The sequence below is a fragment of the Pristiophorus japonicus genome, chromosome 3 (assembly GCF_044704955.1).
Source record: "Pristiophorus japonicus isolate sPriJap1 chromosome 3, sPriJap1.hap1, whole genome shotgun sequence".
Classification (NCBI taxonomy): Eukaryota; Metazoa; Chordata; class Chondrichthyes; family Pristiophoridae; genus Pristiophorus; species Pristiophorus japonicus.
The window spans coordinates 193,719,753-193,732,295 of record NC_091979.1 but is presented as its reverse complement, the minus strand read 5'-3'; the positions used below and the strand labels follow the sequence as shown (position 1 = coordinate 193,732,295).

The 12,543-nt window shown below is 46.2% G+C and overlaps 1 protein-coding gene across 6 annotated transcripts in view; it reads right to left on the bottom strand.

Annotated features, from left to right (window-relative positions):
* Positions 1–12,543, bottom strand: part of nbeal1 (neurobeachin-like 1) — a 503,417-nt gene that overhangs the window by 191,831 nt on the left and 299,043 nt on the right. For all 6 annotated transcript variants that reach the window (XR_011592710.1, XM_070876167.1, XM_070876168.1 and 3 more), the window contains 2 exons: positions 10,144–10,303; positions 935–1,023 (listed from right to left, as the gene is read on the bottom strand). Coding sequence is in view for 5 of the 6 variants with exons in the window: in XM_070876167.1 (XP_070732268.1) it covers positions 935–1,023; positions 10,144–10,303 (249 nt within the window). In the remaining variant the exon portion in view is untranslated. The remainder of the gene's footprint in view (positions 1–934; positions 1,024–10,143; positions 10,304–12,543) is intronic.

Here is a 12,543-nt window from a genome sequence, read left to right as displayed (position 1 = left end):
TACACCAGTTGCTCCTAAAAATCAGGAGCAAATCATGTGGAAACTTGGGGCCTATAAGGGCATTTGTGACCTTAAGGTTTAGTGGTTCTAACTTAAATGCAAGTTTGCAGGGCTAAATAGCAATTCTACTGCCAGCAATCTCTGCACCATCAGTTAGTTTGAAACTGGACAGTGCAGCATTCTTCTGCTTCTTCACCTAGACCATTTACCCATCCTTGACCCATGTACCTGGTGTTCTTTTTTGAAATAAAGTCACACACAGGCACAATCTTCACACCTACCCGAGGTGTGAGTATGCTCACAGGTTTGTAGAGCTGTTGCATTGTGAGTGATTTAGCCAGTTACGTGATGTTCACAAAACTCAATAAAATCTCAGTCAGTTGGATCGAGGTCTTCCTCCTTGGTCTTCTTTGCAGGTAAAAGTTATGTGCCTGCTATTTTCTTTCCCCCCCTCCTTAATCGTTGGTAAAAAGGCAACAGTCTATCAAGCCCTCTCTCTTCAGCACGTGACCTCAAGATTCAGCACTCTGAAGGAGCCTGTGTTCAATCTCTTTAACTTCAGTTTCCAGTTCATCCTACTCGTTACACCTGGTTCACTCTGGGTTCTCCCATATACGTACATACACTACGCCATTTACCTGGCCTCTTATTGCCTGCCCAAATAACATGTAATTCAATTGTCATAGCACAGTTTGCTAACACACTGCGCCTATTCCCAAACATAGTTTCAATATGCATAATTCAGGAATGAGGAATGTAATTGTCATGGAAATGGTTCGAGCTTAGCAGATCAACTGAATCAGGACCGACACTTTCCCGTCTCAGTGTGAAAGTGAATGCATCCTCTCACTTTTTTCTCCTTTCTGTGATGCAAGTAATTTGTTTTTCTTAATTCAAAGGGTATGTGAATCACAAACAAAACAGGAGGACTGACCTTTCTGCAAGCAGCAAGCCTCACACTGATTCCCGCTTTATGTACTAGGTGCACCACAGCCATTAGGTCTTTATAATTCACCACAGAATCTGAAAGAAATGGAAGAAGAGAAAAGAAACACGGTATTGCATTGCATTTCACTTCATGGTTCCAATTATACACAGAATGTGTGGTTATACGATTCGTTTCAGAAGAGGACACGCCTCTCAGAAGGTAAGGAAACAAAACTTGAAAATCCCTGAAGGATGATTTGACCTGTCTCGCTCACCTTATAAACAGCTGCTTCCTGTGAAACATAGAAACAAAGAAAATAGGTGCAGGAGCAGGCCATTCAAGCCTGCACCACTATTCAATATGATCATGGCTGATGCAACTTCAGTAGACCACTCCCGCCTTCTCTCCATACCCCTTGATCCCTTTAGCCGAAAGGGCCACATCTAACTCCCTTTTGAATATATCCAACAAACTGGACTGAACAACTTTCTGTGGTAGAGAATTCCATAGGTTCACAATTCTCTGGGTGAAAAAGTTTCTCCTCATCTCAGTTCTAGATGGCTTACCTCTTATCCTTAGACTGTGGCCCCTGGTTCTGGACTTCCCCAACATCGAGAACATTCTTCCTGCATCTAACCTTCCAATCCCGTCAGAATTTTATATGCTTCGATGAGATTCCCTCTCATTCTTCTAAATTCCAGTGAATATAAGCCGAGTTGATCCAGTCTTTCTTCATATGTCAATCCTGCCATCCTGGGAATCAGTCTGGTGAACCTTCGCTGCACTCCCTCAATAGCAAGAATGTCCTTCCTCAGATTAGGAGACCAAAACTGTTATATATGCATACCATAGATATATTCTCTGTGTAGTCACTGTATAGTTGCATAAGATGGAGACTTGTTTACCGGAGGTACCATCAACAAGATTCACACTACGCTGGTACGACCAGAGGGTGCAACTGGTGGAGGCCCAGGGGTCACCTGTACACCACAGGTACCCAGGTATAAAAGGGAGTCCATCATGTGGTATCCTCACTCTGGAGTTATATTAAACGGACTAAGGGCACTACAGTTCAAGTGCAATACTTAGCCTCCTGGGGTCATTATCAGAGCATCTAAAGACAACAATTGGTGATGAGATTATGGACTTTCACTCGAAAATGGCTAACTTTGGTACGTTGCAGAAGTTCGCTGATGGGGATGATTGAGAAGCCTTTGTGGAGAGGCTCGACCATTTCTTCACAGCAAACGACCTGACAGGCGATGATCCGGCCATGCTGGCTGATAAGCGCAGAGTTATCCTGCTCACCAGTTGTGGGCCCACTGTCTATGGCCTCGTCAGGGACTTGCTGGCACCAGCGAAGACAACGACCAAGGCATACGAGGAGCTTGTAACGCTGATCCAAGAACAACTCAAGCCCAAAGAGAGCATCCTCACAGCCAGACACCGGTTTTATACACACCAATGGCCCGAAAGCCAGGAAATCGCAAAATATGCTGCAGACCTCAGGAGGCTGGCGGGCACTGTGTGATTTCAGCGAACACCTCACCGAAGTGCTGCGGGATAGCTTTGTCATCTGAATCAGCCACGAGGGCCGCCTTCACAGGCTACTATCTGCGGATACCACAGTCACACTGTAGAAGGCCATCACCATGAGCCAGGCATTCATGACCTCGACCTGCAGCTCTAGGCAAATGACTCATCCTTAGGACTCAAACCCGGCAAGTACTGTGCACAGAATGGCGTCTTTTAGAGGCTGGACTGTAGAACGTGAATCTCGTCAGGGGAGAGAGAACAGACCCCCGAGCCCCTTAACTCTGAGTCCACAGAGGGGGGCTAATCGGTTAGCCCCATACTGCCATTTTAAGGACTATGTGTGCAAAGGGTGCAGCACAAAGGGTCACCTCCAGCGAATGTGTAAAAGAAATAGGACTCTCCATGTTGATGAAGAGTCTGCAGACTCCATGAATCCAGCGCCGATTACGAAGAAGCGGTCAGAGAGGCAGCTCAGCCCCACGATGAGGTGTACGGAATGATTAACCTGCACCACAGAATGTTCCCCGTTGAGAATGGAAGTCGAGATAAATGGCGCTCCAATCTTCATGGAAGTGGACACGGGGGCGAGCCAGTCAGTAATTAATCAAGAAGCCTTTGAGAGGCTATGACAATCAAACTGAACGACCCAAGTTGGTCCCAGTTCAAGCAAAGCTGCTCATTTATACCAATGAACTCATCCCTGTCGTTGGTACTGCGAATGTTAAGGTACTCTATGGTGGCGCGGTGCACAAGTTACCACTGTGGATTGTTGCAGGTGATGGACCAACGCTACTCGGAAGTTGGTGGATGGAGAAGATCCATTGGAGCTGGGAAGATTTCATATCTCCAGCGATCGACGGTCCCGTGCTCAGAGGCAAAGCAAGCCCCCACCTGAGGTTGGATCCGGCACCAGAGAGCAGACCAGCACAGCAGCCGAGGCACAGACCGCTCAGCACGACTGTACGGAGATGATCAGCTGAGACGACCCGAACGCACCTTCCAGGCTCCAGTGGCAGGACTCCAGAGAAAGAAAATCGGATCCAAAGGCGACTTCCCAGCCTCAGTGGCAGATCCCGGGGAGAAGAGGATCACAGCAGCCGACATCGTGGATGGAAGAAAGATGGCGCCCAAATCACGAGGTGAAGCGCTGAAGGAAAAGATGGCGGCGGCCAGACCATGAGGTACAGTGATGATGGAGCAACACGTGGTGCCAAGCGACGAGAGGATTGGGGTAAAGATAGCAAGGCTCTCTTAAAGGAGGCCAGCAACCCACCACACTTAAAGGGACAGTCCCACATTCTCACACAATGTAATAACAACTGTGAGCTAAATGTAAAGCTTGTAATTGATGATCAGACTTTTATACATGTAATAAGCAAAGAAAAGTCGGGCGATTGCGATCAGAGCTACAGTTTATCTACAATAAGCAATGAAACGTTGTGCGATGCAGGATTTCAACTGTATTCTGATTATGTAGCGGGCAAACACCCATCGGAAGCACACAGGTCCAGCGGGCTACTCGATGCTGTAGCCTGCGCCACTGGGACCAGGAAGATGCACCACAGAGTGTGGCCACAAGTAGCTAAAATAGACAAGTTGCAAAGCAAGCGATCTCAGGAGGGCAACGGCACCGGTATAGATACCTTGCCCCTGATCGGCTCCACCTCTCAGGCACCCGATGGCAACAACCGTCACGAGCCTGAAAGAGCAAACTGCGCTGAGGCGCATTCCCCAGGCCCTATCGCCGCCAAGGCTACGCCCGGGAGCGAGGAGTCACCCTCGGCGGTTCTCCCAATTGCGACCAGGACCAGCAGGATACCAAACCAAATAACGCCCAGGCAAGAGAGTTAGCAGTTCCTTGTGCACTGCTAGACGACTGCTCCTCTGGGAGCTGCAGCGACCCGGGGCGCAAGGGGAGGACAGGGAGGTCACAGGCATCTGTGAATCTGCCCGACGCTAGGAGCAACGGCAAAGGCCCCGAGAGCAGGCAACTCGAGCCAACCGGGTTCCCACTGCCAGCACCGGGCACCGCGCCGCCACCAGACTACCTGGACACCACCCAGCATCTCTGGAACTATCTTGTCCTCACGTACCGGTGCTGACCCCAGCACTGATCCCAAAGATGTACCATCAATGTATCTCACCAGTAAAATGTACTTGCCTCACAACTGTACCATAAATGCAATGATGTAAATGCAAATTTCCTTTTCTGGTCTTGAATGTATATGAATGTGATGAGCCACCAGCATGATCTACATGTGGGGGGGGGGGGGGGGGGGGGGGAAATGGATGCATGTAGCCATGGACACACACATAGACCACACCCGGAACCCACTTAAGTCCCACTGCATCATCGAACCATCCCAACTGGTAACCACTACCCAACATTGTGGCAGTAGGGATATGGGGGTTAACAGGGAGAGAGCTAAGCCAGAGCACACAGTGCAAAGGTATTGGCACAAAAGACTTGGGGGAAGAGTGATGTTATATATGCATACTATAGATATATTCTCTGTGTAGTCACAGTATAGTTGCTTAAGATGGAGACTTGTTTACCGGAGGTACCATCAACAAGGTTCACAATGTATATACTATGCTGGCACCAACAGAGGGCGCAACTAGTGGAGGCCCACGGGTCACCTGTACACCCGAGGTACCCAGGTATAAAAGGGAGTCCACCATGTGGTATCCTCACTCTGGAGTTATATTAAACAGACTAAGGTCACTACAGTTCAAGTGCAATACTTTGCCTCGTGGAGTCATTATCAGGGCATCTAAAGACATAACAAAAACTACACACAATACTCAAGGTGTGATCTCACCAAGACCCTGTAACAACTGCAGCAAGACCTCCCTGCTCCTATATTCAAATCCTCTCGCTATGAAGGCCAACATGCCAATTGCTTTCTTAACTGCATGCTGTACCTGCATGCCTACCTTCTGCCCGATGCTAGGAGCAACGGCAAAGGTCCCAAGAGCAGGCAACTCAAGCCAACCGGGTTCCCACTGCCAGCACCGGGCAACGCGCCGCCACCAGACTACCTGGACACCCTCCATCAGCTCTGGAACTAGCCTGTCCTCACGTACCGGGGGATTTAAGAATGGGAAATGTGGAAATGGCTGAGACTTTAAACAATTATTTTGCTTCGGTCTTCACAGTGGAAGACACAAAAACCATGCCAAAAATTGCTGGTCACAGGAATGTGGGAAGGGAGGACCTTGAGACAATCACTATCACTAGGAGGGGTAATGCTGGACAGGCTAATGGGACTCAAGGTAGACAAGTCCCCTGGTCCTGATGAAATGCATCTCAGGGTATTAAAAGAGATGGCAGAAGTTATAGCAGATGCATTCGTTATAATCTACCAAAATTCTCTGGTCTCTGGGGAGGTACCAGCGGATTGGAAAGCAGCTAATGTAACGCCTCTGTTTAAAAAAGGGGGCAGACAAAAGGCAGGTAACTATAGGCCAGTTAGTTTAACATCTGTAGTGGGGAAAATGCTTGAAACTATCATTAAGGAAGAAATAGCAGGACATCTAGATAGGAATAGTGCAATCAAGCAGACGCAGCATGGATTCATGAAGGGGAAATCATGTTTAACTAATTTACTGGAATTCTTTGAGGATATAACGAGCATGGTGGATAGAGCTGTACTGATGGATGTGGTGTATTTAGATTTCCAAAAGGCATTCGATAAGATGCCACACAAAAGGTTACTGCAGAAGATAGAGGTACGCGGAGTCAGAGGAAATGTATTAGCATGGATAGAGAATTGGCTGGCGAACAGAAAGCAGAGAGTCGGGATAAATGGGTCCTTTTTGTGTTGGAAATCGGTGGTTAGTGGTGTGCCACAGGGATCGGTGCTGGGACCACAACTGTTTACAATATACATAGATGACCTGGAAGGGGGGACAGAGTGTAGTGTAACAAAATTTGCAGATGACACATAGATTAGTGGGAAAGCGGGTTGTGTAGAAGACACAGAGAGGCTGCAAAGAGATTTAGATAGGTTAAGCGAATGGGCTAAGGTTTGGCAGATGGAATACAATGTCGGAAAGTGTGAGGTCATCCACCTTGGGAAAAAAAAACAGTAAAAGGGATTATTATTTGAATGGGGAGAAATTACAACATGCTGAGGTGCAGAGGGACCTGGGGGTCCTTGTGCATGAATCCCAAAAAGTTAGTTTGCAGGTGCAGCAGGTAATCAGGAAGGCGAATGGAATGTTGGCCTTCATTGCGAGAGGAATGGAGTACAAAAGCAGGGAGGTCCTGCTGCAACTGTATAGGGTATTGGTAAGGCCGCACCTGGAGTACTGCGCGCAGTTTTGGTCACCTTACTTAAGGAAGGATATACTGGCTTTGGAGGGGGTACAGAGACGATTCACTAGGCTGATTCCGGAGATGAGGGGGTTACCTTATGATGATAGATTGAGTAGACTGGGTCTTTACTCGTTGGGAGTGCAGAAGGATGAGGGGTGATCTTATAGAAACATTTAAAATAATGAAAGGGATAGACAAGATAGAGGCGGAGAGGTTGTTTCCACTGGTAGGGGAGACTAGAACTAGGGGGCACAGCCTCAAAATACGGGGGAGCCAATTTAAAACCGAGTTTAGAAGGAATTTCTTCTCCCAGAGGGTTGTGAATCTGTGGAATTCTCTGCCCAAGGAAGCAGTTGAGTCTAGCTCATTGAATGTATTCAAGTCAAAGATAGATAGATTTTTAACCAATAAGGGAATTAAGGGTTACGGGGAGCGGGCGGGTAAGTGGAGCTGAGTCCACGGCCAGATCAGCCATGATCTTATTGAATGGCGGAGCAGGCTCAAGGGGCTACATGCCCTACTCCTGTTCCTAATTCTTATGTTCTTATGTTCTTTCAATGACTGATGTACCATGACACACAGGTCTCATTGCACCTCCCCTTTTACTAATCTGTCACCATTCAGATAATAATCTGCCTTCCTGTTTTTGCCACCAAAGTGGATAACCTCACACTTATCCACATAATACTGCATCTGCCATGCATTTGCCCACTCACCTAACCTGTCCAAGTCACCCTGCAGCCTCTTAGCATCCTCCTCACAGCTCACACTGCCACCCAACTTGTTATCTGCAAACTTCGAGATATTACATTCAATTCCTTCGTCTAAATCATTAATATATATTGTAAATAGCTGGGGTCCCAGTACTGAACCTTGCGGTACCCCACTAGTCACTGCCTGCCATTCTGAAAAGGATCCGTTTATTCCCACTCTTTCCTTCCTGTCTGCCAACCAGTTCTCTATCCACGTCAATACATTCCCCTCAATCCCATGTGCCTTAATTTTGCACACTAATCTTTTGTGTGGGACCTTGTCAAAGTCCAAATACACCACATCCATTGGTTCTCCCTTATCCACTCTGCTAGTTACATCCTCAAAAAATTCTAGAATATTTGTCAAGCATAATTTCCCTTTAATAAATCCATGCTGACTTGGACCTATCATGTCACTGCTTTCCAAATGCGCTGCTATTGCATCTTTAATAATTGATTCCAGTATTTTCCCCATTACCAATGTTAGGCTAACCGGCCTATAATTCCGTTTTCTCTCTCCCTCCTTTTTTAAAAAGTGGGGTAACATTAGCTACCATTCAATCCATAGGAACTGATCCAGAGTCCATGGAATGTTGGAAAATGACCACCAATGCGTCCACTATTTCTAGGGCCACTTCCTTAAGTACTCTGGGATGCAGACTATCAGGCCCTGGGGATTTATCGGCCTTCAATCCCATCAACTTCCCTAACACCATTTCCTGACTAATAAGGATTTCCCCCAGTTCCTCCTTCTCGCTTGAACCTCGGTCCCCTAGTATTTTCGGGAGGTTATTTGTGCCTTCCTTAGTGAAGACAGAACCAAAGTATTTGTTCAGTTAGTCTGCCATTGTTCCCCATTATAATCTCACCTGATTCTGACTGCAAGAGTTATAGATTAGTATTCACTAATTTTTTCCTCTTCATATATCTATAGAAGTTTTTGCAGTCAGTTTTTATGTTCCCTGCAAGCTTACTCGCATACTCTATTTTTCCCTTCCTAATTAAACCCTTTGTCCTCCTCATCTGAATTCTAAATTTCTCCCAGTCCTCAGGTCTGCTGTTTTTTCTGGCCAATTTATATGCCTCCTCCTTGGATTTAACACTATCCCTATTTTCCCTTGTTAGCCATGGTTGAGCCACCTTCCCCGTTTTATTTTTACGCCAGACAAAGATGTACAATTGTTGTAGTTCATCCATGTGATCTTTAAATATCTGCCATTGCCTATCTATCGTCAACCTTTAATATCATTCGCCAGTCTATTCCAGCCAATTCACGTCTCACACCATCGAAGTTACCTTTCTTTAAGTTCAGGACCCTAGTCTCTGAATTAACTGTGTCACTCTCCATCTTAATTAAGAATTCTACCATATTATGGTTACTCTTCCCCAAAGGGTCTTGCACAACAAAAGATTGCTAATTAATCCTCTCTCATTACACAAGACCCAGTCTAGGATGGCCTGCTCTCTAGTTGGTTCCTCGACATATCGGTCGAGAAAACCATCCCCGATACACTCCAGGAAATCCTCCTCCACAGTATTGCTACCAGTTTGGTTTGCCCAATCTATATGTAGATTAAAGTCACCCATAATAACTGCTGTACCTTTATTGCACGCATCCCTAATTTCCTGTTTGATGCCATCCCCAGCCTCACTACTACTGTTTGGTGGTCTGTACACAACTCCCACTAACGTTTTCTGCCCTTTGGTGTTTCGCAGCTCTACCCATAATAATTCCACATCATCCAAACTAATGTCCTTCCTTACTATTGCGTTAATCTCCTCTTCAACCAGTAACGCTACCCCACCTCCTTTTCCTTTCTGTCTATCCTTCCTGAATATTGAATACCCCCTGGATGTTGAATTCCCAGCCTTGGTCACGCTGGAACCATAGGCAGAGGTCTGAAACCAGGTATACTGCCCACCTTCCCAATCAGGATTGGCAAACAACCAAAAGAGGTAGGGGAAAAATGGCCTGCAAACCTCATCAAATGGTATACAAATGCTCTAGGCCACAAATACATAGTGGTAGAATACATATGAAGCATCCATGAACAAGACAACCCTATGCATTCTTAAATACTTTCTAAGCAGTTAATTCAAGAGCAGCACTGACTGAGGCTTGAGAACATGTTCGCCCCATCCTGTTGGCTGGGGAATGATGGGTAGTATGTGGGAAGATAGTCAATATAATCAGGTAATCTGACTGCCTCTTTTTGTACACGCTTCATTGGTAGTACTAGAGAGCAGTCTATTCCACCATCTAACGCTTTAGGTGTGAAAAATATATCCTTTAAACTATCTTTTGATGATCAGAAAATCACAGGATGGCTGTCTTTTCCAGATTTTGTTTACCAATCTCTTTGTTACACTGCTGGGAGTTCTTTCCAAAAGTAGTATTTTCTTGGTGGATGTTTGAATCGGTGGACTATCAATAGTTTGAGTCCAGAACCTCAAACCAACATGTGCCAACAGGAAGCCATACTGCTAAGTTTCTAGTATCCCCAACAACAGCTTTCATTCCATACCACATCTGTACCACAAGTGGCAATCAATTATCTGTTCTGTGTAATTCAACCCTTTACTGATTCAAAAAGCTCTTCACTTACCTGCTTGTAGGACTTGCTGCAAGAGATTCTTGACCAGGGACACAGTAATAGTGACATCGTTCAGCAGCATGATCAGTCCTGAATAGCCGACATCCCTCAATTTGATGCGCTGCTTGCTCCGTTCATAAACCTTATCGCACTTTAACATCCTTTCAAATATCTATTGAGAAATGGAAAATAGAAATATTAAGTCTGTTCAAACCTGAAACACGTGTGCCATTTGTATAAAACTTTGCATCGCAAAAACAGAAAATCTTCAACCGATTTGTTCTGACAAAAGGTTTCTACCTGAAAAGGTATTTGTTGTTTTTATTCCTGGGAACATATCATGTGCCTGCCTTAACCAGAGAATGACACGAGGAGAGAAAGAGATGCGATAAACTTGTTACAACGAGCTTTTGCCGTAAAATTTTATTTATTTTCACATCACTCTGTGCAAGACAGACACTCATGTTTGGGTATCATTCGACAGGCCCAAGCATTATCATGCCCTGAGAGGGCTATTTTTGGTGTAGGATCCCAGGCAGTGAGCCTCAGCAGGTTATTTGAATGCGGGTGAAATGGCAGCACTCGATTCAATCCGCAAGACATCCACGTGTGCACATCTTCCAGCAGTGGTCACGGAACACCAATCAGCAACAGAAACCGACTAGTTATGGCTCAAATACAGAGAGACTTTGATAGGGTAGATAGAAACTATTTGCTCTGGTGGGGGAGACCAGAACAAGGGGCCATAACCTTAAAATGATGGATATATTTTTGTTAGGTAAGAGTATTAAAGGTTGTGGAACGAAGGTGGATAAATGGAGTTAAGATACAGATTAGCCATGATTTAACAGTGTTAGATCATGGCTAATCTGTATGTTAACTCCATTTACCTGACCCCGCCACACAGCACTGCCCCCCGGTCAGCAAAATCCACGGCGCGGTCTTGGACAATGTGAACCACTTTCCATAACTCAGGAGCCTACTATTAGCAAGGGCAGACATCGACGACGAGGTGCAACACCGCCTCCAGTGCGCCAGTGCAGTCTTCAGTCGCCTGAGGAACAGAGTGTTCGAAGACCAGGACCTCAAATCTGGCACCAAGTTCATGGTCTATCGGGCTGTAGTGATACCGGCCCTCCTGTATAGCTCAGAGACGTGGACCATATACAGCAGACACCTCAAATCGCTGGAGAAATACCACCAACGGAGTCTCCGCAAGATCCTACAAATCCACTGGGAGGATCGACACACCAACGTCCGTGTTCTCAATCAGGCTAACATCCCCAGCATCGAAGCACTGACCACACTCGACCAGCTCCTTTAGGCAGGTCACATTGTCCACATGACACAAGACTCCCAAAGCAAGCGCTCTACTCAAAACTCCTACACGGCAAGCGAGCCCTAGGTGGGCAGAGGAAACGTTTCAAGGACACCCTCGAAGCCTCCTTGATAAAATGCAACATCCCCACCGGCACCTGGGAATCCCTGGCCAAAGACCACCCTAAGTGGAGAAAGAGCATTCGGGAGGGCACTGAGCACCTCGAGTCTCGTCGCCAAGAGCAAGCAGAAAACAAGCGCAGGCAACGGAAGGAGCATGCGGCAAACCAGACTCCCCACCCACCCTTTCCTTCAACCACTGTCTGTCCCACCTGTGACAGAGACTGTAATTCTCGTATTGGACTGTAGAGTCACCTGAGAACTCACTTTTAGAGTGGAAGCAAGTCTTCCTCGATTTTGAGGGACTGCCTATAAGAACATAAGAAATAAGAGCAGAAGTAGGCCAGACAGCCCCTCGAGCCTGCTCCGCCATTTAATACGATCATGGCTGATCCGATCATGGACTTAGGTCCACTTCCCTGCCTGCTCCCCATAACCCCTTAATCCCTTAATCCCTTATCGGTTAAGAAACTGTCTATCTCTGTCTTAAATTTATTCATTGTCCCAGCTTCCACAGCTCTGAGGCAACGAATTCCACAGATTTCCTCAGAAGAAATTCCTACTCATCTCAGTTTTAAATGGGCAGCCCCTTATTCTAAGATTATGCCCCCTAGTTCTAATCTCCCCGATCAGTGATGATGATGATGATAGACATAATCTAATTGAATGGTGGAACATGCTTGAGGGGCTGGATGGCCTTCTACTGTTCCTATGTTCCATGTTCCAAAGACCAATTGCAGCACACCAACTGCCACCCTGATTGAAGGAAGTGGGTACTTTTAAAAAAAAAATGTGCCCTTACTCCACTAAAATTCAAACATCCTGCTTTTTTTGTACCCGGTGACGTGACAATCGAATGCAGACAGTTGCCTCATACATCTGATTGCTACAGCTGGTGGGGGGAAATAACGCCTTGGAGAATTTGTACTGAGGTCACAGATTTCCTGCTGAAATGTTCCTGTTACAAATTCAAGT